General features: G+C 55.6%; 2 protein-coding genes across 2 annotated transcripts in view; one reads left to right on the top strand and one right to left on the bottom strand.

Annotated features, from left to right (window-relative positions):
* Positions 1 to 4,260: 4,260 nt before the first annotated feature.
* Positions 4,261 to 6,464, bottom strand: LOC311191184 (uncharacterized protein; the record flags this gene model as incomplete). Its single annotated transcript, XM_084263283.1, has 3 exons — positions 4,261 to 4,491; positions 4,969 to 5,153; positions 6,230 to 6,464. The coding sequence occupies 3 exons, from the start codon at positions 6,462 to 6,464 to the stop codon at positions 4,261 to 4,263; spliced, it is 651 nt and encodes a 216-aa protein (XP_084119409.1).
* A 9,397-nt stretch (positions 6,465 to 15,861) lies between these two features.
* The window catches only part of RAB11FIP5 (RAB11 family interacting protein 5), a gene marked incomplete at both ends in the record, with an annotated part of 41,272 nt that continues 29,472 nt past the window's right edge, over positions 15,862 to 27,661 (top strand). The window contains one exon of the mRNA XM_084262715.1: positions 15,862 to 16,250. Coding sequence (XP_084118841.1) covers positions 15,862 to 16,250 — 389 coding nt within the window. The remainder of the gene's footprint in view (positions 16,251 to 27,661) is intronic.

Below are 27,661 nucleotides of genomic sequence, written 5' to 3'. Positions count from 1 at the left end.
CCCCTCGAGATCCCCTCAATCATCCCATACCATCAGGGCTCACCTGATTTCATGACTTAAGCAACTTTTTCAAATAAAATCACACCGTTGCAGAGGGTGTCCAGTGCAAGGACCCCAGGACACCCCCAGAGAAAGCCCAACCCAACCATGCCAGGGCAGCAGTGACATAGGGCCAGGGGATTTTGTGCCACAAACCAAAAGGAAGAGACGGTGCCATTTTCATACTTTTCTTTCTCATTTTCTTAACAGCTCCTTGCACCAAAATGAAGCGAACTGGCCCTGCCATGTGTGTGGCTGGGAGCAGAGCCGGGAAGGGATTTCCTCCCAGTCTTCCCACTGTAGAGACTGGGATGGGAAGCGAGGAAGGAGCTGGAAGCAGGGGAGCCTGTGGGGTGAGCACCAGCAGCTGTTTAAAACCTGATGTGCCTCATGGCCAACACAGACAGAGGATGACAGAGTTCCTGAAAGAGACCCCAAACCTCCCATCCAGCCCTACGCAGGATTAGGCACGGCACTGCTTGCTGCTTGCTCCCCCTCCAACGGTGCTGAGCTCAGGGTCATGCTCCACAGCCCCATGCTTCTTGTTGCCAGTGATTCAATGAAATCATCGGGTAAATACCTTTAGAACCTGAGGTTTTTAAACCCGGAGCTTTTGGCCACTGCAAAGCTCAACTAAGGAGACTCCTCCTTAGTTTCCTCACCACATTTCCAGGCAGGTCACCCTGTTTCACCTGTATTTTCATGCAGCCAAGAGCTACTTCCCAGCTGAGAGTTTAATGCAAAGGAGCTGTGCCTTTGGGGTTTCTTTTGGATGAGTGAGGCAGCTCAAGGCAAATTCATCCCAGAAGGACTGCAAAGGATGGGATATTGTGATGTTTCCCCCCATTAGTCACGATGTCTTTTTTAATTTCCACTGAAACCGGCAGCGTGGAGCTGGTGAAACCGCCTGGCAGCCTCGGGAAGCTTTATTTGATGTTTCAATCGGGAATTAAAGGGGAGGGAGAAGCAGGGGGAAATGCTCCCTGACCATTTAACAAGATTACATGATGAGACGGAGCCTGGAAACACGCACGGCCGACCCCGGCGCCCCCGTGTCCTGGCTCGGGCTTTGCCTTGAACCTCTGTTCCCGGCAGATTGCCCGACCCGGCATCCCAGCCTGTTTTCGGCACAGGGTAATCCCATTTAGCAACACACATTCCCCCCCCTTCCCTCCCCCTCCCGTCCCCCCAAACAGAGAGCTCGAGGGGGCAATCAGCTGAGGAGGATGGGGCGGCCAGCTCGGAGAAGGGCTGTAAAAGGTTCCTGAGAAAGCAGTTGGGGGGGGGGGAGGGACTGGGGGGGCTGTAGGAGTCCTGCTGCTTCAGCATCCTAACGCCCCATCCTGCAGACTTCTCCGGGCCTGGGTAAACGTGACTCCTGCAAACAAATCACGTCCGTCGCCATGTGCTCAGCAGGAGTAATCCTGGCAGGAAGGAGGGCAGAGAGGGGGACAGGGAGGACACACGCTTATCCCTTCTCCTATCTTTCTATCCCATCCCATTTACCACGCCACCCATTTGCACCTATTCGACAGTGCCCTGCACTCCTCCCCAATCATCCACTCATCCATTTATCCACATGTTCACCTGGGCAAATAGCCCACCTTAATGCACCCACCCACCGTCTCCTAACCAACCTGTCCTCCTACAAACCACCCATTTATCTCCAGATTTGCTGAGGAAAGCTCAGCACTGCATCTTTAGCACACAACCTTTACCCTCTTAATAAAGCTGCTTAATTCTCACTTCCTCATAATTATCTTTCACTGAAAAACATCTTGCTTTTTTTTTCAGACAGGTGAAAGAAACGCTGTCATCAAGACAGCAGTGTGATAGGTGGCATTGGAAAGGGATTAGTGGATATTTTGGGATGCATGTGAGGTCTGGGTAAGGAAATTCCACTCGTAGTCTGCACAGGCTTTCCTGGGGGATGAGAGAAGCCAAGGCTCTGCCCTAGGTGGGTTGTTCCAAACCAAGACCATGCCAAACTCGTGGAGCATCTCTGTCCCTTATTTTCCACAGTGCCAAATAGCTGTGCCTTGGTTTGATCCCAGTCCATGGGTCGAGCTTCCAGGAGCTGGCTGAGCTGACAGACCTCCTTCCCAGACTAGAGAGGGAGATGTCTTCAATGGGAGAAGGAAACTGCATTTCTACCCCCTTGCTGGGATGCCAGGGCTGGCAGGGCATAAAATGACCCACCTGAATCCAGCTTCTCTGCAAATCCTGAATTCGGTCCCATTATCAGGGGAAGACCAAGGTGTTTGGCTTTTCTCATCCCACATGAGCAGTAATCATCTGCTTTGTCCTGAAGATAAGGTCCCTTCCCCACCCAAAGGAACCTGCAAACTTCCTCCCCAGGAGGGAGGAAGACAGGGGACAGACAGCCTTCCCACCCTGGCACTTGGCTGTCCCCCTGGCAGGTAGAAGAGGGCACCCTGGCATCCTGAGCCCTGGGCAGTCCCAGGGTCCAGCCACCCCCTCAAGGATCATCACCCAGCATGAGACAAACCTCCTGGTCAGCCCAAGGTGCCAGAGGGATGAGTGTGGTTTAATTCATCTCATGAAAAGCCACCTTTTGACAAACTCGATCAAGCCTGGCAGTTTTAATTAAAGTAATTTCTGCCTGCAGAGGGGTCTGAGCCTGGGCAGACCCTGCAGGAGCATCCCTTGGAGTAGGGACAGGTCCCCTGCTGCCCACCCCAGAGGAGCCCAGCACTATGGAGAGGCCAAATCCTGCCCGAGGCTGAGCGCTTCCAGCCCCCAGGGGATTAAAGGTGTCCTGAGAACAACTTAACTCTGGCAATCAGCTCGGCCCCTGGCTGGGCGATATTAAAACATCCCTGTTGTCTCGGGGGCGATTGCAATAAACCCACCGGCATGTGAGATTAGCGGGTTAAACCCGGCGGCGCAGGCTCAGCTCTCAGCAGACAGGGGAAGACGTTAGCACAGTTTGGGCTCTTTGAGACGTGCTGGCTAATCCTGGCTCTGAAAACAGCCGGGACAAAGGGCAGCTTCCCTCACATCGTCCCCTTCTCCTGGCACCATCCTCTTCCCTGTGCATTGTCCCCTTCTCCTGTTGTCCCCTTTTCCTTGCATTGTCCCTCTGCTTGTACCATCCTCTTTTCCCTGTAGTCTCCTTCTCATATTGCCCCCTTCTCCTTCCGCTGTCCCCCTGTCTTGCAGTCTCACTCTCCATGCACCATCCTCTTCTCCTACCCCCTTCTTGCATTGTCTCACTCTCCTTGCACCATCCCGTTCTCAGTTGTCCCCCTTCTCTTTGCATTGTCCCCCCTCTCCTTGCATTGTCTCCCTTCTCTTTGGCTCATCCCCCTCTCCCTTTCTACTTCCATCAGGTTTCACACCAGCTCAAATAAACCCTCCATCTGGGTCCATCTTCCCTCAGCCCCAAGCCCAGGCCACCAGCAAGAGATAGTGCTGCTCCCGTGAGCACTCAGGCATCCTGTGGTGCTCTTGTCTACGGGCCACTGATACCTGCTTGCTTTGCATCCTTGCAAGGAGCTCTCCAGCTCCCCATAGAGTCCACCCCTTGGCTCATCCCCAGGTCCATGTCCAGCCCAAACCTGCTGGATGCGAAACCTCTACATCTGCCTAGGGCAGGACCCAGTGATTATAACTAAAACCTGGCAAATCCTTGTCCAGATGAGGTGCCCAGCCCAAAGTTACAGCCAGCTCTGCTCTCCAGGTAAATTTTCCCTGTTTTTCTCAAACTTTCCTGGCTCTGAAAGCCCAAGAGAGCTGAATGCCATCACTGGGTTGGGAGGTGTGCGCTGTGGGTTACAGTGAAGATACTACTGGCAGGAAGGAAGGTGGATGGACGATGAAATGGAGGTACTCAACAAGGACCTGGGCTCTGTGAAGGTCCTGAACTCCTTTAGAGCACAGGGAGGTGTCCAAGCACCCAGAGCCTTTGCAATGCACCAGGCTATGGGGCAAAGTGTGTGTGTGGGGTGCAGGTGGTCTCCGCCTCCCCCAGACCTCCAGGGTTTGCTCCCATGAAGAAACCCCTGCTGAATGCTTGCTGCCATTGCAGGCAGATGGTCTTGTACCTCTTCCCCCTGCAAAGACCAGCCCAAGAGTTGTATAAATAATTTATTTCCACCCTGCAAAAGCAGCTGGTGCCCAGTATATATTAGATACCCTCACCCTCAGCTATGATACATTCCTATAATACACCTGTAAAACGCAGCCCGGAGGGGCAGTTCAGCAGCTCTTTGCCACAGTCTGTGCAGGTGCTGTCCCTGAGCATGGGGCTGTGTCCTCCTGGCTGTCCTCAGACTCTGCTGTGAAGTCCTTGTCCTCCTCGCTGTGGTGGCTCTGTGAGTCAGGGCTCCTCTGCATGGGGGTCAAACCCATTTTGGCTAGTTTGGCTTGTTGCTGTTCCAGGCTTTGTTTCCTCCACTTGATCCTCCGGTTTTGGAACCAGACTTTCACCTTAGGAAGAAATAAAAGCTTGGCTTTCAAACCCAGCTTCTGCATGGACCATGATCTGCTGAACCCCCATGCCTCAGTCAGCACCCAGACCCTACACACACCTTTAAATGTCCCCAGCCTCACACATGCCCCAGCTGGCCAGGACAGAGGTCCCCTGCCACATTCTGTCCCATGTCAGATGGAAAACTGTCTCAGGCGATCCAGGACCTGAACCTGGTGAGCTGGGACCTGCCTGTGGTGGAGAAGATCTAGCTTTAAGCTGAACATAAGTTCATCCCCTCCAAGTGGCCTTGGGAGTCTCCCAATCTGTGATCCTCCAGCTTTTTAGTGTAAACTATCAGCAATTATTACCCAGCATGGCTCCTGCCCCAGACTGAGGGATATGGCCTAGGTCCTACCCAGCGTCAATACAGGTTTGGGAACCTCCCTGGACCTGCTGGTGGGGGGCAGGTGAAGGTGGAGCATGGTGGAGCTTACCTGCTCTTCAGTGAGGTGCAGAGAAGAGGCGAGCAGGCACCTCTCTGTGCCCACCATGTACTGCTGTCGTGCAAACTCCTTCTCCAGCCGGGCCAGCTGGTCGCTGGTGAAGATGGTCCGGACTCGCTTGGCTTTGCCGATCTTGGCTTTGAAGACAGGGAAGCAGAACTTGGAGACTGTGAAGCCTGGAGTTGAGGGAAAGAGGTGGGATCAGGGTGGAAAGTAGGCCTTGGAGGGGTCTCGTTTGGAATGCAGTTCTCCCATGGAAGGTCCTTCCTTAAGAGAGGCAAAAGGATCTTCCCATTTGGAGGTGCCCCCTTTGGTAAGGCAGAAAGCGTCCCTTTGGAGAGGTGGGAGAGGGTCTTTCATTTAGAGGATCTCCTTGGAGAGGGGAACACAGGTCCCTCTTGGAGATAATCCCTTTAGAGAGGATCAGTATTAAGAGATGGTAGGTGTCCTCCTGAGAGAGGCCAGAGGGTCCCATTTGGAGGGGCAGAAAGGGTCCTTGTTGGAGAGATCCTCTTGGGAAGAGGAGGAGGAAGAGGACATACTCTCTTCCCGTAGAGATCCTCTTGAAAGAGAGGTCCTCCGTTTGGACAGGTGGCCAATGGCCTCCCCTTGGAGAGATGGAAGGAGGTCCACTATTTGGGGGTGTCCCTAGAGAGGATGGCATGGGTCCCCTTGGAAGAGATTCCCTTTGAAGGGGCCTCCCAGGAGGTATGGGTCCCCTACTTGGAGAGGTGAAAGGAGATCCCCATTTGGAGACATCCTCGTGGCAGAAGTGGACAGGGCCCTCCCTAGAAGAAGTCCTCTTGAGAGGGATCCCACAGGAGAAGTGGGCAAGGGTGTGTCGTCCCTGTGTCATCCCCCCCCCCGGATCAGATGGAAAGAGGTCCCCCATTTGAGACATTCCCATGGGATAAGGGGAGAGTGCTCCTCCTGGAAGAGATCCCTGTTTTAGGGGAGGGGTTCCCTTGGAGATGAAAGGAGATCCCCATTTGGAGACATCCTCACGAGGGAAGCAGGCAGCACCCTCCAGAAGAGGTCCCATTGATTGGGGAACCCCATTTGAAGAGGGGGCAGAAGATTCCCCCATCCCCACCCTGCCACCCCCCGCCTCGTTAGAGGGACAGGAGATTCCACCCTTTGGAAACCTCCAACGGGAGAGGTGGGGGTGGGTGCCCGTAGCAGAGACCCCCCCCTCCGGAGGTGCCCCCCCATCTGGGGGCTTCCATCTGGGGAGCTCCCGGGGCGGTGGTACCTGTTGCCCCCAGCCGGGCGGCCCAGGCGGGCGGGACCCCGCAGCAGCCGGCGCAGCGGGGCCGGGGGGCGTCGGGCGGCGGCGGCGGCAGGACCCGGGATGCTGCGGCGGGGCCGGGAGCCAGGAGGGGCTCCCAGAGCGGCGGCGGGGGCGGCGGGGAGGCGCGTCCCAGCAGCGCCGCGATCGTGAAAGCCTGGCCGGGCCGGGCGGGGGGCGGCGGGGCCGGAGCCGGCATGGCGGGGTCCGCTCGGGGCCGCGCCGGCCGCCTTTATACAGCCGCCCCGACCGGCCCCCGCGGGACTCCCGTCCGTCCCATGAAGACCGCGGGGGGCGGAGGGGACGGGGCGGGGTGGGACCGGTGACGGTAGCAAGGTCACAACCGCCCCCATCCTCTGCCACTGCCTCTCAGAGCATCCTTGGTCCTGTCCATTCACCGGTGGCATCGTCCTGAGTTCTGCTAGGGTGGGTGAAGGGGGGCAGGGGTCCCAGGTCCCCTCTGTGTCCCTCTGCCCTCGATGGGGATGTCCCCCCACGCCGGTGTCCCCCTGTCCTCCACTGGTGTATGTGTGTCCCCACCTGCCCCTGAAGTGGAGACCCCCATGTCTTCCCCCAGGGTGGAGACCCCCCCCATGTGTCCTCCCCAGAGTGGCTTTGGCTCTGCAATACTCGGGCAAGAATACCACAGGACAGCCAGTGTCACCCCAAGGCCACCAGAGCCCCCAGGGGAGCTCAGGATCCCCCATGGAATTCTGAGTCCATCACGCTGACACCCCCCCCAACACTGCATGGCTGCTTTTTAGGATGCTCAGAGGCAGTGGTGGTGGTGGTGGGGGGGGGCTGTCTCTGCACCACCTAGTTCACCCCTCTCTGCTGATGGGATTCAGATGGTCATTAGGGTCTGAGATTCTTAAAATCGTGCAGCTTTTCCTAATGAGCTGGGAAAAGTCACACCTCGGGCCCGGCGCGGCGGGGGGACCAGCCCCGGTCAAAGGACTCACTGGGGCTTGGGGGTTTATGGGGAGGAAATGGGGCGTGGGGGCGTTGGGGGGACGGGGTCTACATCTGCACTGCAGTAGCTCCCCCTCATTTGGCTTTCACGTGATCCCTCAGGACCCAACACACATGTGTGTGCAGCCCCCCAAGCTAGGGACCCCCCCACCCCCTCACCAAGGGATCGTTCTGACACTGAAAAAGTCATTACAGGGCTGTGGCCAAGGGGAGCATCCTCTGCTCCACAGCTGCATGGCCACCTCTGCCATGAGGATGGGGACCCCCCTTCCTGGTTCCATGGTATTGGGGCACATCCAAGCCTGGTACTGGCAGGTGAAGGATCCCCTGAGGTGTCTTTATGTTAAAAACCTCTACAAAGCCCACAGTGGGCACCATGGCGGTGGTGATGTCACACTCCCTGACTTATCATGGGGACGTCAGCCCGCAAAGCGCTGTGGTGGGGGCAAATAAAGGCCCTGGGAGGGGGCAAAGATGAAAGGGCAGCAGATTTGGTATTATTAGTTCTTAATTACAGTCTTGAAAAGGTGGAGATAAAAAGGCAGGAGGCTCTCCGTGGGCTCGGGATGTTTGGTTAGAGGGTACTTTCCCTTTCTTTATTCCCTTTTTCCTCTCTGATGGAGCTCAGCAAACAGCTGTGGGTGGCCCCAGGATGGGGTGGGGGGGGGATGTGTGGGGTGTGCCTGACAATCCTGTGCTGGATGGGATGCTAAAGGCATCCATGGGCTTGGGTTCCAAGTGATTTGGGGCCAAAATGGGGATACTGGCTTTGGAAACAGCCAGGTGGGAAAACCCTGATCTGGAGAGCTGGGGAGTGTTGGTGATTCAAAGGGTGTGTGTGTGTGTGTGTGTGTGTGTGAGATGCTGTGCAGGCAAGGAGCATGGGAGGGTTGGAATTTGTGGATTTGCCACCCACAAACTGAGCATCTCCTTTCACCAGGTCGGAGACCTGGACCCAGGGATGGTTCCTGCCTAATTTTGAGGTAAATTTGCCCCAAGGCTCCAGCTCCTGAGCTAATTAATAACAATGCTGCTCATTAGTCAGTGGTTGGGCTGTCTGGGCAGGGTGTGGATTGTTCGTCTGCAGAGGAGTGGGGCCCCCAGAGTCACACCCCCCCCCCCCCCCACCCCCTTCCCCAGACAGCCTCAGGGGTGATCCCAGAGCCCCACCTTGGCCTTGTGTCCATCCCCTGTCTTGCAGCATCCCTCTATCTGGCTGTTGTCTGTCCGTCTGTCCCAGCTCTCAGCCTTTCACCCACAAAATCCCTTTGCCTCTGATTACTGATACGCCGAGCTGATCCTTTGCTGAGGGATGGGGTGGGGGCTGCAAGCCCCCGAAAATTTGCAGCTAAAAGGAGGATTTTCTACCAATTCAGCTGAAATTACTGGAAAAAAGCAAAGTGTTTGGACACCCGCTGCCATCAAGTGGCTGAGGAGGATCCAGGCCTGACCCTCAGTCCCTTGGATCATTTTATCCAAATCCTAGTTTCCCCCCCAATTAAATCAACTCTTTCTTTCCTATTATTAAAGGTCTTGCCACTTGGATTTGGGATGCAGAGTGAAGCCCTCCCTTAAGCATCCTAAGATATGCGGCTCCGCTGCTTCTCTCGATAGACTTGACCCAGCTCTAGGGAGGTTTCCTCAAGCAGGACTTGTAGGTGCACTGTAGGTCACTGCAGGGAAAAAACCACCAAAACAGAAAGAAAAAGATCTTTATTTAAACCCTCTGAGTGGTTGACCCAGGGAACTCCTTGGCCCAGGAGCTCTTGGAGCTTTAACAGAGGAGTTTCTGCATATAATAAGATCCCTAGATGTATGGTACAGGCTGAAATACACCGTGCCCCACACTGAGGGAGTCGTGCAGGAGAGTTGGACATCTCAGGGCTGAGATGGGTCCCTTTGGGACTGGGATGAGTCTGCCCTCTGGTTGACACGTGGGATATGGAACTGGAGCATGAGGGATATGCCTCCTTTAAAGGTTTTGTACCTTTCCATGAACCTAAAGGGAAACTGGCCATTGTTTTGGGTTTTTTTAAAAACAATTTTCCTTATTTCTGTTTCTTTTTAGGGCTGGGGCTCATGGGGTTAGTGGCTGAGGACAATTCCTGCCCTGCCCTGTTCACACCGGTTCAGTCCCACTCCATACCAGAGCTTTTTTGCATGTTGGCAGTGGCAATGAAGCTGCTCCCAGTGAAACATCTGCTGCTCAGAGCATCTGGGACCAATTCCCAAAGGCACCTGAAGTCCTGAACATCTCTGTCCCCCCCAGACTCAAGAGCACATCCCCGTTAGTGGGGATCCCAGTTAGCGAGCACCACTGGTAACGAATGTATCAGTTAACAGGCATCCCAGTTAGTGAGTATCCCAGTTAGTGGAGATCCCAGTCACCGGGCTCCTGGTTAGCAATTAGTGCTAATCAGTGCGGGTCCCAGTTAGGGAGCATCCCCTTTATCAGTAAGCCCAGTTAACAAGCATCCCAGTTAGCACAATTCCAGTCGGCAGACTACCAGCTAAAGAGGTAGTCTTTACCATTACCAACCATCCCAATTAGCAAGCTGCTAATTAGTGGGGATACCAATTAGCGTGGGCCCTACTGAGTGTATTGCTACTCATCACCGATCCCGGGTATTGGGGATCTCCGTTGGAAAAGCCTCCCAGTTAGCAAAGCATCCCAGTTAGCGAGCTCCCAGTTGGTGAGGGACGCAGTTGGGAGGTACCGCAGCGCGCAGGGTCCCAGCCGGGCTCCCGGCGAGCGGCTCCGGGCCGGGCCGTTCCCCCGCCGACCGGCAGAGGCCACTGCCCGACCGCGCTGCGCCCCGGCGGGACCGCGGGGACGGCGGGACGGGACACGCCGGGATGTGGGAAACCGGGACGGGACACACTGGGGAAGGAAAAACAGGGGAGGGACACACCTGAATGGGACATACACTCCAGGGCTGTGACGCACCAGACTGGGAAGCACTGGGAAGGGACACCCGGGGCTGGGACGCGCCAGGTTTGTACACACTGAACAATGGGATGTGTCCAGATGAGACACAAGATGGGACACAAAAGGGATCCCAGACTGGTTTGGGTGGGAAGGGACCTCAAAGCCCCGACCTAACCCCTCCCCAGTGCCACCCCTCACCATGGGCAAGGGACAACCTCCACCAGCCCAGGATGCTCAAAGCCCCATCCAGCCTGGCCTTGAACCCTGCCAGGGATCCAGGGGCAGCCACAGCTGCTCTGGGCAGCCTGTGCCAGGGGCTCGCAACCCTCCCCAGGAAGGATTTCTGCCCCACATCCCCTCTGCACCTGCCCTCCTGCAGCTGAAGGTCATTCCCCTTGTCCTGTCCCTGCCTGTCCTTGCTACCAGCCCCTCTCCAGCTTTCCTGAAGCCCCTCAAGGGACTGGAAGGGGCTCTGAGGTCTCCCCAGAACCTTCTCTTCTCTACCCCAGGCTGGGACACAGCAGGTTGGAACACATTGGGGCTGGCACAGTCCAGAGTCAGGAGGTTTCTCCCAAGATGCTGAGTAGATAAAGGGGGTCTGAGTGGAGGGGGCAGTCTGTCTCCCCTTCATGCATGGGTGCCACCGTTGGTAATGAGAGCTCTGGCTTAATTTTCAGGTGGTACAGTGGTGCTGAGGAGAAAGCCAAGCACAGTCCCACCATGCATCCAAGCAAGCCAAGGGCCGACCAAGGACATCACCACCCTGCTGTGCCCCAGACCACGGGTGCATCTTGGGGTTAAAATCTGCCCTAGAACTTGATCCAAGCTGCTTCACTTCAGTCAAGCTGCGTGGGCAATGGGCTAGTGGAGGGTGTCTCTGCCCATGGTTTATCATTCATCTTGGGAAGGAAAATAGGAGAAATGATTTGCTTTGAAGTCCCTTCTCACCCAAACCAATCTGGGATGATCCTGTGATGCTGTGGACTATGTGGGGATGACTCCATCCACAACATCCCACTTGGTGACCTGGCCCAATTCAGCCCATCGCTAACCAGGAGAACATACGTGGTCTCCAACCAGCCCCCAAACTGCATTAATTGGCCCTAAAAGGCACACCCCCAGGCAGCACTGTAAGGCTGGGCCTGTCCCAAGCAACAGCATCAAGTGGGGGCAATGGGAATGTTGAGGTTTGTCCTTCCCCATATGCTGGCTGTGGGGGCAGCTGGGTCAAACATGCTCCACGACAACATCTCCCCTCTGATACACCCCAAACTGGAACCTGTTTTGGGGGGGTTTGCAGCATCCTCAGGCCCACCAGCATCTCTTTTACGCTACCATCTGCCCCCCAAAATCCGGGAGTAACTCAGAACCCCCCCCCCCATCCATCTGCCCAGACGGGGAAAGTCAAAAGCGGTGTCATTGCCAAATCCAGAGGCACCCGTGGAATTGATGGCGAGGGATTTCCACCTTTATTTGTCAACAAGGCTTGCTGGCCTCCCCCCCAACCCCGCAAAGCCCCGTTAATCTCCGATACAATTGCAGTTTGCTGTGCAAACAGCTTTGGGGAGGGCCAGCTTGGGGTTTGCATGAGAAATGTGTCATTTGGGGGCGGCAGGCAGCCTTGTGGGTAAGCCAGCGAGTGAATCGCAGCATCTCTAACGCCGGATTGAAACGATTCCGAAGCAATTGCCCTTCAATAACTCTAATCCTCGGCCATGAATGGGGGTTTTTAACTCCTGGCCATTATTCCCACCTTATTATCTATTGATTGACTTTTAGAAAGGGTAATAATGTAAATAGATTGATGCTCTGAATCTCCCTCGCTCCAGATCAAATGGAGCCGACGGTGGTTTTTGCCGTGCGGGATCCGGTGGATAAAGCCCTGAGCAGTGATTTTTGCCCTCTGAAGCGGGGATAGGGGTGAAGAGGTGATGGGGGGCAAAGAGGTGGGGAGAAGGGAAGCGGGGCGGGGGAGTGGGGTGGAGGTGGGAGCAGGGAGCAGCAGCCCCCATCCCTTCCCTCTCTGCCGAACAATCAGAATAAAAGCAAATTATTCCTCCTATTTTCCTTCCCGAGATGAACGATAAACTGTCCATCCCCGAAACGAAACTGATAAAGCCTCTAATTTTACTGGAAGGCCTAAAAATGCCATTTCTACGCAAAACAGGGCGCCACTCTCATCCCCCACCAGCCTTTGATAACTGTTGGGTTTTTTTCCTTCAATTTTTTTTTCCTTTTTCGTTTTTTTTTTTGGCCTTTTTATTTTTTTCCTCCTTGGGTTTTGCAGGGGAAATGCCCCCGGAGCTACAAACAATGCACAATAAAGCAAAATAATATTTTAGTCAAAATAGGCAGACGGCGCTTGCAGCCAACTTTCAAATTAGCATTTTGAGGGCAAATATGCAGACAATTTGAGATAATGAGGCCTGATTATTCAATCCAATGAATGTTAAATAGGCAGCGAGGGCGCCCACGTCTTATCTCCCCCGCTTTCGATTTATTTTAGTTTAGTTTAGTTTTAATCGTTTCCCATTTGAACTCTTTATTTGTCTTGGCTCCATCCCTTCCCCCCGCACCCCTCACTCCACCCCCCTCCCCATTCCCGGGCATCCCTGTGCTGCCAGCCTGGATTTTGCAGCAGGAAATCGCCGGCATGGAGCCACCATCCCCTTTGCAAACCAGTTTTGGGGAGCGTTTTGTAGCTCATCACCCCAAAATATTGAAGCCTGGGGAGGGGTGTGGTTGCTGCTGTCAGACCTGGTCCATGTGTCTGTCTCAAACCAGGGGATGTTTGGGGGATATGTTAACAGTGGTGTGAATATGGCAGGGATGTGCATCACCAGCGCAGAGATTTGGGGTGATGCATCCCCAGGGCTGGCTCATCCTTCACCCCCCCATCTGGTTGTGGAGGCGATGGGGTGGCTGCTCCCACCCTGGGGTCTCAGCACCCATCATAAAATGAATACAAAGAGCAAAACAACCCGAGCCCCCAGAGATGGGGTTGTGATGATCCCAGCACCCACTGTCAGCCCAAAGCAAAGCCTGGCTCAGCATCACCCTGTCCTGCAGCCCCCACGAAATTCCAACAGGATTTTGCTTCACTCTTGTGGAAATGAGATTTATTTGCAAGCCCAACGAGGTGCATCCCCAGTCCCTGAGCAGGGAAGGGGCAGCCCCAGGCTGGGGAGCTGCTGGGGTGGGTGCTGCCAGGGCCACCCCCAAGGAGAGTGGCATTTTGCACCAAAAGTGTGTGTGTGTGTGTGGAGGGTGGGGTGGGGGGGGAAGCAAAATCATGTCATGAACATTGTTTCACCAGCCAGGTGAGAGCCCTTGGTGAGGATGCCGTTGCAATGACATTTAGGAGAGCAGCAGGGTGAGCTGGGGTGGGTGCATGGCTGCTGCAGGGGTGGGGGAAGCAAAAATTAAAAGTTAAAGGAAAAAGGAAGGTTGAAGGAAAAAACCAAAGTCGAAGGAAGAATTTAAATTGAAGCAAAAAAAAATTAAAGTTGGGGCAGAAGTTGAAGGAAAACTGAACCCAACCCACACTCGCCAGGGATGGGGTGAGAGGCAGCAGTGAAGCAGGGATGCAGCCCCTGTGCTGCTGTGGAGCTCTGTTCTGCCTGGGAGTCAAGAAAAGATTAAAAAATAAGAAATAAATCATTGATTTCAGGGGTAATTAACCCCCTTTTTTAATGCCTAAAATGCAAAGGTGGCGGTGAAATCAAAGAGATGAATAAATAAGAGCTGGGAAACTGAGCAGGGTGGGGAAGGTGAAGGAAGGGGGAAAAAATACCCCACCCCAATTATGGGGGCAAGGAAGGAAAGCAGCAGAGAGGAGGAGGAACAATGAGAGAGGAGATAATCAGAAAACAATAAAAGAAAAAAAAGGGGGGGGGGAGAAACAATCAAAAGAAGGCAAAATAAAAAGCAGATGCTGAGGAGGGATAAGAGGTGGCTGGTGGAGAGGGGCCGGGCACCGGACCGGAGGGATAATTGGATTTCGGTTCGTCTCCGGGGCGATAAGAAATTCCCTGTGTTGTTGGGGGATTTTTTTTTTTTGCTATATGAAGCACATTTTAATGTGAGATTTGAATACAGCCAGGGCAGCGCATCCCACCTGAGAACATATGGGATGCTTGGGGGGGGGTTTACCCCGTTTTCCCCCAGTTTATGCACTTGCAGGGAGCTTTTTTGGGGAAGAACTCGGCTGTTCCCACACTCAGTGGCTTCGGGCTCGTTAGCAGCATTTTGGGGAGAGGGAGAGTGGTGCAAACCCCCTTTTGGGAGAGGGGATGCAGCTCCCCTCCAAAAACCCAGGCTGTAGCAAATCCCAAAGGGGCCGTTGCACCCATAAAATGCCCCACTACCCCGATGGGACACCCCGTGACCCCGCGGCCGAGTGGAACGGACGGCCCTGTGCCCCAGGGGAGGGGACCTGGGGCAGAAGGAGGCAAGAAACAACCAAATTGCTGCCGATTTGGTACCGGAGATGGGAGCGATAGAGCAGAGCAAGCCCCAGCCCACCATTAACCGAGGTGGCCCTGAACGCCCCTTATCTCGCTGACATCAAAACCCCGGGGCCCAGGTCGTAACCCAGCTGTGAGCACCCGAAATGCCAGCAGAGAGTACAGCGAGCCCCAGCACGGCTTCTTTGGCGTGACCTTGCTTGAGGGGCCGGGGAATGTCGGGTTTGGGCGCGTAAGGAGTGATTAGGGTCAGTGGAGTGGGTTTTAATTGCTTATTAGGGCTGGGGCCCCGTCGGGGACACTGACGTCCCCCTGCCCTGCGCCGTGTGGGAAACGCGGCCGAAGCTGGGGACGGGACGAGGCGCGTGGCTGGGTGCCGCCATGGCCCCCAGGGGATAATCCCGGGCTGGACGGCGGGAATCATCTGGTCCTGGGAATCTTTTCCCTCCCTGTGTCGGTGGCCAAGGGCAAGGTGTGGGTGCTGCGGATGCTGTGCCGGGGTACTCCCCTCCCCGCTCCCCCCCCCCACAACCCCGGTGCCGGGGCCACGGGCCCGGAGCTGGGGGACGGGAAGGAATTAGGAAAGCACTGGGAGGGGGGGACAGGGTGGGCGGGTCACACAGGCGCGTTCCCCCTCTTCCCAGCGCGACAGGGCGCACCGGGGGACATATCGCGACAGTCGGGGGTAGCCGGCCCATCGCGGCTTCGCGGCGGCCCAGCTCGCTGCGTGTGCAGCCCCACCGCCCCCCGCTCCCCGCTCCCCGCCCGTGTCTGGCCCGGCGCAGGAACGGAACGGTGCCGGGCTCGGGACACACCCGACCCGGAGCGGCGGGCGGTGCGCTCCCCGCAGCTCCCCCGCACGCCTCTCCCCCGGTACACGGTGCACGCCCCTCCCAGGGTACCCGCCCAGCCCCCGTTACCCCCCTGGCCGCTGCACGCCCCACCCCGTTGCACGCCCACCCGGTGCCCCCCCCCCCCCCCCCCCGCTCCCTGCGCCCGCCGCTGCCCCGCCCCCTCAGCCCCTCCGTGCCGGCGGGGCGGGGCCGCGGGGCGCGGGGCGGGGCCACGGGGGGCGCGGGGCGGGGCGGCCGGTGGGGCTCGCGCTGCGGGCCGGCTGCGGCAACGGCGGAGGAGCGAGGCCCGGCCCGGTTCGGCTCCGCCCCGCCCGGTTCTGTCCGGCCGAGTCCAGCCCGGCCCGGCCCGGCCCGGCCTCTCCTCAGCGTCCCGCCATGGCGCTGCTGCGGGCGGCCGCGCTTCCCGCCGAGGGGTCTCCGGCCTGGCTGCCCACCCACGTCCAGGTGACGGTGGTGCGGGCCCGCGGGCTGCGGTGCAAGGGCGGCGGCAAGCCGGGCACCGCCGACGCCTACACCATCATCCAGCTGGGCCGCGAGAAGTACAGCACCTCGGTGGCCGAGAAGAGCACCGGCAGCCCCGAGTGGCGGGAGGAGTGCGCCTTCGAGCTGCCCCCCGAGCTGGGGGGTGCCCCGGCAGGCCCGGCCCTCGGTGGCCTGGTGCTCACCGTCATGCACCGGGCCCTGGTGGGCATGGACCGCTTCCTGGGCCAGGCCACCGTGCCCCTGGAGCCCGCCCTGCAGCAGGGCCGAGCGCCCGACGAGCGGTGAGTGGGTCCCGCTGGGCATCACTGGTCACGCCTGGGGGCAGAGCAAGGGGAGAGGCCTCCTGGGGTGGGTGTTGTGGGGTCCCTGCGTAGCCCCGAGGCGTCGAGGGTCCTTGTGAGCCCCAGGAAGGGTGTCGCGGTGGATGTGAGGGTGGCACAGGGTCCCTGCGTGCCCTGGGAATGGTGGCACTGGGAATTGTGGGGGCTGTGTGTGCCTCAGGAAGAGCACTGCAGGGGATGGGGTGTGGCAGGGTTTGTGCCTGCCTCAGGAACGGCCTTGAGGGAGATGGGGTGTTGCAAGGGCTGTGGACACCCTAGGGAGGGTGTCACAGGGTGTCGTGGAGTTCGGGCATGGCCCTGGAAGGGCTTGGCAGGAGGTCATCCGCCATCACAGGGGCCGCGCGTGCTGCAAGGAGGGTGTCATGGGTGACAGGCAATCCAGGGGTTCACGTGTGCCTTGGGAAGGGTGTCACAGAGGGTAGGGTGGCCTGGGGTCCCTGTGCGACCCAGGAAGGGCGTTGCAGGGTACAGGGTATCACAGGGCCTGTGGATGATCCATGAAGGGCATCATGGGGGATAGGGCGTCATGTGTGCTCCAGGAAGGGTGTTGTGGAGGATGGGGTGTCTCAGGGTCCCTCTATTCCCTTTGGGAGTCATGCAGGACAAGGTATCACAGGATCCTTCCTGGATCCTTCCTCCCCCTGGTCAGGGGTCCCAGTGGACAGAGCGCTGCAAGGCCCCTCCACATCCCAGGAGTGTCCCTCAGGGTCTGTTACTCCTGGGAAACCACAGCAATGTCGTGGTGGCTTGTCCTTCCGATGGCTGCTGTGGCTTTGCATCCCCCACCGGCTCCATGGGGCCATCAGTGTGACCTCATTTGTCACGCTGCTGCTGCAGGAGGGTCCCGCAGTTCGGGGGGCTGAGCCCTACCCTTGTGTTGCCTCCTGTATAAATCCCTGCGTGTCAGGGATGTGCTGTTCTTCCTCCTTCACCCAGAAGGGCGTAAAACAATAACGATGTTTTCTAGCCCTTGCCAGGCAGAGAAATGCAGGAATGTGGATGAAATTCCTTTAGGGAAGAAAGGTTTTTCTGAGCTTTGCTCCATGCAGACCTGGCTGGGTTGCTGCATGCCTCCAGGAGCATCCCCTCTGCTTGCTGGCTCCCCAGACCCCAAGAATTTGGCTGGCTCGTTGCCCGAAGCTGCAGGCACAGAGAGGAGCCTCCCTCACCCTCCTACTCAGGAGAGGTGGCAGAGGGAGCACCCCAGTTTGGCAGACAGTTCAGCCTTGCTCCTGGAGAGCAGAATTAGCCCAAAAAGGTGTCAGAAAAAAACTTTTCCCGTGGACAAACATGGCTCGTTTGTTTCTGCAGCCTGTGGAGGCTTCTGCTTGCCCTCAGATGGGAGCGTGGGCACAGAGGAAAAGTGACTAACCCTGGAGTTAGTGTCTGAGTGTTTCCCCCCCAGCGTTTGTTTTGCTTTTATTAGCGCTGCCTGGAGAATGGGCGGCGTTGGAGGAGCTGAATCGGAATCCTTTGGGCCTAATTCAAACCAGCATCGTGCGTGGACTTCAGAGCGAGGGAGCCCGTTGGGTGTGTCGGGAGAGACGTGTTGTTTTGGCAGGGGAGGATGTGAAATAACTTTCCATCCTCTTTGTGGCTTGGGGAGCGATCCCCGCGCCGGGAGCTGGCGGGGGTAGGAGCTTGAGGAGAGCTGCAGTTCTGTTAGCAGGAGTTTTCTCAAGCTGTGCAAAGCAGGGCCCTGTGACTGCCCCACGAAGGTTTCAGGAGGCCAAGCTCGTCTCATCTCAAAGGTCTCAGCGTCAGGGGCTGTTAATCCCATGGGTGCAACGTCCAGGGCGGCTCGACCCCGTGCTGCCTTGTCACAACTGCCGATAACCTCAGTGGCACAGCCTGAGGAGTGGATCTGGGCTGTGAGGCAGATCCCCAGGATTTTTGCTGTCTCTGTCCCTTCCTGTAGCTTTGCTTGCATAAGGAAAATCGACTTCCTCTCATGCTGTTTAGGATCTCAGGAGCTTTCAAGGCTCTTTTCCTTTGCTCGTGGCCGCCGGTGATGGAAGCAAGCACAGAAAATGTGATAGAGAGCTCAAACCCTGTGCCCTAAGCATCTCTGGTCGCTTGAACCCCAGAGTTGGAAGGTGTCTTGATGGTGGGTGGCAGGTCTGCAACGTGGAAAGGGCTCCAGTTATTTCTGGAGGTGGGTGGTCCCAAAGGCCAGAGCGTGTTTAGCCAGCTGGGAGAAAGGTTTCGGGGGGGGAACCCCAGGGGTCTGACTCTGTGAGACAGCTCCACATAAGCTTCCAACTGATTTGGTTCAGCCCTGTTGCAAACAACTTGGTTCAGGAAGAAATTTTGGTCCCAGATTAAAAAATAAGAAAACAAACTTTAGTCGTCCCCCCCACCCACCCTCCTCCAGGACTGCATCACGGTGTGCCCAGGCCTGTGCAGCCGAGATAACCGCTGGCCCCCAAACAAGGATGTTGAGTCTCTGCTAGATGCTGCTTTTCAGGACCCCATCTGTGGTCCTCGCTCCTGGGCAGAATGCTGCTGCCAGCTGGAATGGGATTCTGCTTCAAAAGAAGGCCTTGATTGTCAGCGTGTTGACCTTGCTCTCGTTTTCCTGCTGATGCTTGTTGTACGGAAACGTTACCGGGGATGGGTTTTATACTTGTTTCCAGCTTAATGGAAAATGTTCCGTCAAACTTGGCCTCTTCTCTAGGAACGAGCCCTCAGCTGGCATCCGGGGGGTGTTTATGAGCTGCCTTGTTCACCCACACGTCCCTGTCATTTCAGTGTTTTCTCAAAATCAACTCTTGGAGTTGCACGAGAGCAGCCTGAGAGCTCTCACAACCTTTTTGGGTATCCCAAGGCTTGTCCCACGCTCAGTGAGCTCTGAGGCTTGGGGTTGGCAAGCAAAGCAGCTGTGCTGAGCATCATTTCTCCCTTTCCACTTGGGCTGTGTAGTGCTTTTATTCCCCTCCCCTCCAATTTTTCACTGCCCTGCTGAGCTTGATGTGCATCTCCAGACTCAATACCTTCTGCATCAAAAAACCGCCGTGCCGTGGCCCTGCCTGGGTGGGATGCTCTTGGTCCATTGCTTCTCCCTCCTGTGACCTTGTCCCTGTAGTTCTCTGTCCTCTCTCACTGTTTCAGAGCCCAAAGTCCAGCGCTGTCAGCAGGACAAAACCGTGCAACAAAATACTTGTGCATGGGCATGGTGACTGTCACCACATCTGACTGTAACAGTCTGCTGGGGGGTCCTTCAGTGCTGCTGGCTTGGCACAGGCACGTGTGGGGAGCCGTCGTCCTTCAGTGGAGCGGTCAGTTCCTCCAAAACAAGGGCTGAGCCCAGCAGATGAGGGTTTTTTTTTCCTGTACTCTCAAGGCAACTATCGCTTCTGCTTCCTGACATCCAGGAAATGCTGTTGCAGTCCCCTGCGGGGGCTCATCCTGCCTTCCCTACGGCGTGGCAGCAAGCCGGGGCAGGGGGAGTAACGTCCACATCCACCACTGCCAAAAGAGCGTTGGGGAAGGGTGGAAATGCCTCTGGCTAGATGAGAGCTTCATTCCAACACCCACTGGGCTGTATTTTCCCCTTGGCTGTTGTGGTCTGGTGGGTGGGTGGCATGGTGGTGCTTGGCGTTGCGGAGGACAGGAGGTGTGCAGTAATGCCTGGTGGCGTTGGACCTTGGCAGAGAGGGATGGTGGGCACCTGTAGTTTCCTAGGCTGGGCAAAAAAACCCAACACCCCTAATTGCCATTTCCTCCTCTCTCCCCCTTTGAAATACGGTTTTCATTTGTTCTCTTTCCTCACAGCCCCATGGCAAAGGGGGAAGGTTAAAGCTCTGAGCCTTCTGAGGTGCTGCTGGAGCTCGATCTTGGGAGAGCAAAATTCAGGGCTTTGCAGCACGGGGATCCTGTGGGCAATGGGACAGTAAGTGCAGCAGAGGAGTTGTGATTCCTGGCTCTGGTGTTTTCTTGCAGTGACTTGCAGTTGCGTGCAGGCTGCTGCCTTGGCCAGGGAGCAGCAGCAGCAGCGAGTGGCCTTTGGTGTCCCTGCGACAGGGAACTGGTCTTGCGGAGTCGTAACCAGTGCTAAATTAGCCCAGCTCCAAATTCCCCAAAGCTCTACCTGCCACTTGTTCCTTATACTGGTTCCTGTCCTTCCCCAGCTGCAGAGGGGTCTGGGCTTGCATGCAGCCCTTTCCCCAGGCAGCTGCAGGATCTCCGCCCTGGCAGCAGGAAGGAGACGCTCTCCTTCCCCCTCTCCATCAGTGAAGAAACTACTTGGGTTACAAAACCTTTCCTCTGGGTGCTAAACCAACCAAACAACTGCCCTCAGCCATCACCCTCCCTTGTTAAATTAAAATCAGTGGAGATCATTAGCGGCAGAGCACGTGCATGTGGCCTGCAGGCTCCTGGCTGGGACATCTCTCTGGGATGGTTTGTGCTCGTTGCCATTCCTGCCATGGCCTTGGCTTCTGGCTGCATCTCCTTGAGGAGATGTTTGCATGTAGGGTCAGGGCTCACCTTCTGTTCCCTATCGGACGTGAGCTGAGGCCAGATTGCTGCAGCCGTGTCCTCTGCACAGCTGTCCTTAAGCCTAGGAGGTGAAGAGACCTTGCAGCAGGATGGAGAGGAAATAGCTGCTCTGTGATGGCATTGGGATGGAAAGTTAATATGAGGGGAAACAGAACCCTCTTCCCTGGGGGCTCTGATTGGAGGAGCCTGGCAAGGCTGGTGAAGGTCTTCAGGGTAGCTGAGAGCAGAGGTGAAGCTCCTTGGAGGCTCTGAGCTGTGATGAAATCCTTGTTTTGAGGCTGGAAGGGCAGCTCTGAGGGGTTATTGCATCTCAGCCAAGCCAGGAAATGCCTTGCTGTGTTGAAATGCCACTGAGCAGGGAGAGGAGAGGGTTAGTCCTGCCAAAAAGCAGGTTGAGATGCTGTCTGTGCTGCTGGAGGAAAGATTGGGCAGGAGGCAGCCAGGCCTTGGGGTCAGGTCCTTGGTGGCCAGCTTGTCCCAGACAGATATTTGCCTCTAGCTGGCAGCCCAGGGGAGAGCATCACCAGGGTGGTGAGGTGATGTTGCTGCTTACAAAATAGTGATGGGGCTTAATCTTGCTTTTACCTGCCCAGTTAAGCCCCTTCTCACCCATTTGCCAGCACCGGTTTAAGGCCCTTGCTCTGTTCTGCTCTGGGAAGGCTCTGGGTTGGCTTTCTAAAGGTGTTTGATCCCAGCTTTGCAAGCCTGGGATCACTGGGTTAGGACTGTTGGTGGCCAAGAGGGCTGGCCCATCACCCTCTATCATCTTAAAACTGCAGATTCAGGTTTCTTTCTCTGTTTCACTCTAATGTCCAGAGCCCTCACTGCCTCCAGCTGTCTTTGCCCCTTAGAAGCTGCAGAAAAACCCCACAGCCAGCTCAGAAAATACCTTGAACCTGTTGGTACAAAGCTCTAGATGCGGATGGAGATGGTGCTATTGCACGTGTTGAGTTGAGGCAGCACTCATGCCATGCTTTGGGAGCCTCACTGCCTTGGTTTGTCTTTTCCAAGGTGATTCCCTCCTGTCCTTGCAGAGTCTGGCAAAATATTTCTTGCCAGTCCTCCTTCTCTGGCTGCCAGAAAGACAGGGTGGGCTCTGTTTTCTGCTTCTCTTGCCCTCTGAGGGGATGTGTCATCACGCTGGGCTGATAAAATGACAAAAGCAGCATCCTCAGCAGGATGGGAGCTTTGGGGAGGGGGGGTGTTCTTTGTGGTTCCTGGGGAGATCCACTCAACAGTAGCATTGCCCCAGAGGAGGGCACCTGTGGGCACCCTCACCTGCATCCCTGCAGCGTGGCCCCTTGGAGCGATGTGTTGCAGCTTGGGGCTCTGATGGAGACACCCCTCTGCTTTGTCACTGTCACAGAAGGAGAACATCTATTGGGGTGCAGGGTGTGGCTGTGCCATGGCTGCTGCCAGGGCACAGCCTGGACTGGGTTATTCTGCCTGTCCACTGCAGCCAGCTTGTGAACACGTTCATGTAGGAGACCATCTTCCTGCACGAAGGGAAGATGGGCTCCTTGTCCCCAATGCTGCCATGAGCTCCAGGTGCTCTGGTGTTACCTGGCCTGTTGAAACCCTCTTGCTCTGGCTGCTGCTCCGTTGCAGGCATGCTGGCCTGGGCTGCTGCCTCTGCACGGGGCTTGCTTGGCAACTGGAGTCCAAAAAAGACTTTGTGCCCCTTCTGCATGTGGCCAGTTGAGTGAAAATGGCTTTGAAACCTTTGTCACCACTTCTCTTCACACCTTGGGGCTTGTTGAAGCCTGTGTGAATAACTACCACGGAAATCAGCTTTCCTTGTCAGAAGCTTGGCTGGGGACCTGGGGTTTGGGTTTCCAGCAGGACAGTCTGTCCAGCCTGGCTGGGGTTTGGGAGCAGCATCCCACAGCCTTCCCAGCTGTGCATTTCCAGCACATGGGTCTCTTTGCCAGTGAGTCCACAGAGGATAAAGCTGTGTGTAATTAGAGAAACCTGCTGCTGGGCTTAAGATTTATTCCTTTCTCTTTTTTCCCCCCTTTTGGTGTGTGTGACTCATGCCTGAGAGCCACTTGCAGCGTCTGTTGATGCGATGAATGAACAGTCAACATGTGACCTGTTGCCAGATTGGGTGTAGCCAGTATTTTAAGCTGCATGGAGCCCTTGGGGTTGTTTTCCCCCTTGGAGGTGATGCCTGGGGAAGCCTGAATCAAAACTCAATAGCCTTGGTTTTTATGAAGCAGGTATCCCTTATTGCAGCACCAGGCACACAGGGGATCGCTCCTCCAAATGTGTGTGCCCATTAAAGCCAAATTTCTCATATTTATACAGATTAACCATACAAAGTCATTATAATATCTAATAAAAGGCAGGGTTATGCAAATTATTTCCAGAAAGACATTTACATTTGTCCAGCAGGGACAGGGAGATGATTGTCCCTCTCTACTCTGTACTTGTGAGGCCCCATCTGGAGTCCTGTGTCCAGGTCTGGGGCCCCCAATGCAAGAAAGATGTGGGACTGTTGGAGAGGGTTCAGAGGAGCCACAAAGATGATGAGAGGTCTGGAGCACCTCCCCTGCGAAGAGAGGCTGAGGGAGCTGGGCTGGTTCAGCGTGGAGAAGAGAAGGCTGCGGGGGGACCTCATTGCAGCCTTCCAGTGCCTGAAGGGAGCAGAGAAACAGGAGGGGAATCAGCTTTTTAAAAGGGTAGATAATGGCAGGACAAGGGGGAATGGACTAAAGCTAAAGGAGGGAAGGTTTAGATTAGATATTAGGGGGAAGTTTTTTCCAGAGAGAGTGGTGAGGGGCTGGAACAGGCTGCCCAGAGAGGTGGTGGATGCCCCGTCCCTGGAGGTGTTCAAGGCCAGGTTGGATGGGGCCCTGGGCAACCTTGTGTAGCTCCAGGCCTGGAGGTTGGTGTCCCTGCCTGTGGCAGGGGGGTTGGAGCTCTATGATCCTTGGGGTCCCTTCCAACCCAGACCAGTCTGGGATTCTGTGATTCTACATTAACTCTCCCAGGTAGAGCGTGCGCAGTGACACTCAGGGGGTCTTCCCGTGGTCTTCAGGGATGGAGGCTGGACGTCTTCCTCTCTCTCAGCACATGTTCTTTACGTTTCTTCTCTGTGGTTATCTGAGCTCAAAACCACATTCCTTTTAGCTGAAAACAAGATATACTGTCTCTTAATTGGTCGTCAGTCTCATTATTTATGACTCCCCTATCTCCTCCTGTGGCACTGTTATGGCTGAGTTTTGTAGCTGCTTTCACGAAGCAGCTCACACAGTTACAGCCATATTCCAAAACAAATATATTCTTAAAATACACAAATTAAAGTTCTATTAATTGTCTCAAGCTACATCTACATCAATCTATTCAGCATTATTATATTTCATTGAAGCAGAGGACAGGCACTGCATTCCCAAGCCTTGCATAGCCTCTAGATACTGGGTTCTCCGTGCAAGCCCTGCTGTGATGCTCTTCCCAGCTGGAAGTAGAAAAGGATTTACAGCAAAAACGGGTTTCTCCTGCCTGTCCTGATGTTGAGCTGTGCATTAAGTAGCTCCCCAGAAGCAGATGCAGTGGGGGAACCTGCAGAGCAGCTCCTTGGTGTCAGTTGTGCTTCGCAATCCTGCCGAGTCAGCTCTGGGCTGCTTTTTCTTTTTAACCTTTTTTCGGTGCCCTTGGTTTCCCACACAGTGAGCAGGTTGCTGGATCACCAGTGCTGCCTCTTCTCCCATCCTCACACAGGGACCTTGTGTCTGAGCCTTGCTGTGCCTGGGCAGCGCTGGCCTGGCAGTTCAGGTCATTTGGTGACCACAAATGTGGTTTATTGGCTCATTCACAACTCAGAGGATACAAACCTTGGATGCTCTGGAGCGTAAGCAGATAAATATAGCTGAGGAGATCGCTTTCTGTCTCCTGCTATTACTATCTTCTCTTCATTCATAAATGTTTTATGCTGTTTTACAGCTCCTTAAATCTTCCCTCCTTTCCTTTTCCTACCTGCTCATCCTGTGCTAGAGAGGGGAAAGCCTCTGATCTTAGCCTAAATTGATTTGCAATGAAGTTACCCGCCCTTGCTGTCATGCCAGCATTGTCCTGGTGGTTGATAGCTCTTCTCCATCCCTGATGTCTGTTCTGCTCTTGAACCCACTCCCATCCATGCTGTCACATACCTCTTGTTGCCTCTGTACAGGCAGATTTTGAGGCAGTCCCCCCATAGCCAAGGGGAAGATGCCAGGCAGCCCGGTCCTGTGGGGTACTGCTCTGTTTTTTCCCCTGTTTTTCATGTTGCCTTGCAGGTTTGCAGGTTGTTTCCTGTCATTGAGACCCACTGGAGTGACAGCATCTCTGTTCCTGGCCTGTGAGTCATGGGACAAGCCCTTTGGCAGGGCAGGGATGGGATGGCTTCTCCATCCCAGCACAGGTGGTGGGATTTACTCATGTGGGTTTCACATGGGCTGCAGCAATACATCACATGGAGCACCAGCGCTTGTGCCCTTTGCCACATACAGCTCCTGCTCTTTGTTTCTGACTCTCCTGAGAGCTGAGTTGCTTGTGTCAAAGCCATTAGAAGAGCAGGGTTGAGTTGCTTCATTAGCAGTGAGCTGAATTACCTAACAAATTGGGGCGGGGGGGGTGGTGTTGGTTGGTTCAGGTTTGTTTTCAAACACTTCTCAGAGGAATATTTGGGGAGATGAACTTCTTCCCACCTCAGCTGCTTGAGCCCTTTCCTCCCCTCTCCACAGGGGGAATCAGCCTGTGTTTATTTTCCATCTGGGCTTTTAGTAGCTTGCAGGGATCACCTTGCAAACTGGGCCATTCCAACCCAACACGGAGTGAACCTGCGCTGCGGAACAGCTTCTCGGCCCTGGCAGGGAGGGGGAAGCGGTGGCAGAAACACGAAGCCAGACAAAAAGCAGAACACTCCCCAGGGCTGAGTTGTTTTCCACCCCTATGCTTCCCTTCTCAGCTAGGTGAGCTTCCTCCTGTGCGTGCTTCCTCCTCAGGGCTGCTTCAGCTCTTGCTGAAATGCCTCTGCTGCCTGTGCCATGCCTGTCGAGGGGGGGGCTGTGCCAAGATGGGCTGTGTCCCTTCTGCCAGCGTGTGTCTTTTCCCTGGGCTGCCTTTTCTGCACTCTGTTCTGCTCGTTTTGCTGCTGTAGGGACCCAAGTAGTCTTTAATTAAGGACTTGTGGCTCTTCTCATAAGCAGGGAAGCCCTTGTTGCAGGGGTGCATTGGCAGTAAATGACAGGCTGGTGTGGTCAGGGAGGAGGTATTGGCTCCGTGTTGGGCTGTCTCTTGTTCTGTACTGCAGCTCAGGTGGGTGGGTTGTGTGGGGCCAGGGTGTCCTGGGGACCTTTAAGGTCCCTTCCAACCTAGCTCAATCCCCAGTTCTATAAATTCAAGGTTTGAGGTAAGCCATGGCCACCTTCACTGGGAGACTTCTGGGAAGCCACTGAAGTGCTCTAGAAATGCTCCAGCTGTGTCCCAGTGATTTAACCATCCGAGGAAGCTCTCTTGAACCTGCACTGGGAGTGAAACTGGAGAATCATTGCTGAATGATTCTAGTGTACCTAGGGCACGTTGGACAGGTCTGTCGTGGTGAGGTAGGTCTGGCTGAGCTGGATGATGGAAGAAAACCTCATCGAGACCCCAATCAGACCCAAGGGAGAATGTGGGTGGTCCTTTTGCTTGGAAGGACCCACATCCTCCCCAAAAGTAGGGCAGAATGGTGCCCTGACAGTGCACGCAGCATCTGTGAGAGCCACATTGCACCCACAGCCCTGCTTGCCTGATCTCATCCCAGTGTCACAACTGTAGTAGTCCTATACCAGTGACATAAGCTGGCATCACTGTGGGGTTAACAACCTGCAAAGTTGTGGATGGGATGGGGGCTTGGGATTTGTGCTGAAGGAGTTGCTTGGTCAGGAGGGGGTCGTGGAAGGGACAAAGTGACAGAAAGTCAGATGTCAGTTTCCCCTGGGATCCCCTGTGCCTTTCTGTTAAGGGTTGGCTCTGTGTCTCCCATGTCATCTCAGCAGCTTGGCTTCCCATCAGGGGAGGTGCTGGGACAGCCCACCCACGTAGGGAGGAAAAACTGCCCAAGCACCTTCCTTGCTGTGCTTTGAACACCCAACACAAGGTCTCCAGAAGCGGAGGCTCCCCTTGCACCCCATAAATTGTCACCTGCAGCCTGACAGAAGATGAAGAGCAGAGGGGGGGGGGCAGTGTGAACTGGGTGCTGACCCTGAGCAAATCCATCCTGTCAGCATCCTCCATGGGGCTGCTTTCCCTCCTTTAACAAACAGCTCCTATGCTCTTCTTTCCATGCCAGGCTGGGTTTTATTTTTTTCCCCCTTTGCTCATCACTAGTTGGCATTCTGGGATGGGATGTTCCTGGAGGAAAACACGTGGGTTTTGGGGGCCTGGAGCTACAGAAGCGCATTTTGCTCTGCTCTCTGTGCCTCCCTTGCTGCTCCAATTGATCCTGGCAACAGCAAATGTAAAAATAGATGCCAGGTGCTTTCTCCCTCTGCTCCCAAACCTGCCTTTTGGCGGCCGTGCAGCACGGCTCACCGTTCCCCTTGCCTTGGTGGAGGCGAGTGGGAGGAGAGAGGAGACTTTTCCACAGGAAAGGGTTTTACTGCAACTGTCTGGAGGCAGTTTGGACGTGCTGATGAAACGCGGTGACCTAAATGAGCATGCACAGCCAGGCAGGGGGGGCTGGGGAGCTCTCCTGCCCTACATCAGCACTCACAAGCAGCGCTGCTGCAGCGTCTCCCTTCCCCGGAGCTGCCCGAGACCTCATAGAGGCCTCTGGCTGTTTCCCCTTTCCAGGGCATCTGCAGTGAGTTTTCAGTTTGAGGTTTCCTTTT

This window comes from Gallinula chloropus (genome assembly GCF_964237585.1).
Source record: "Gallinula chloropus genome assembly, chromosome: 4".
NCBI classification, from domain to species: domain Eukaryota; kingdom Metazoa; phylum Chordata; class Aves; order Gruiformes; family Rallidae; genus Gallinula; species Gallinula chloropus.
This window is presented reverse-complemented; position numbering and strand designations above follow the sequence as displayed.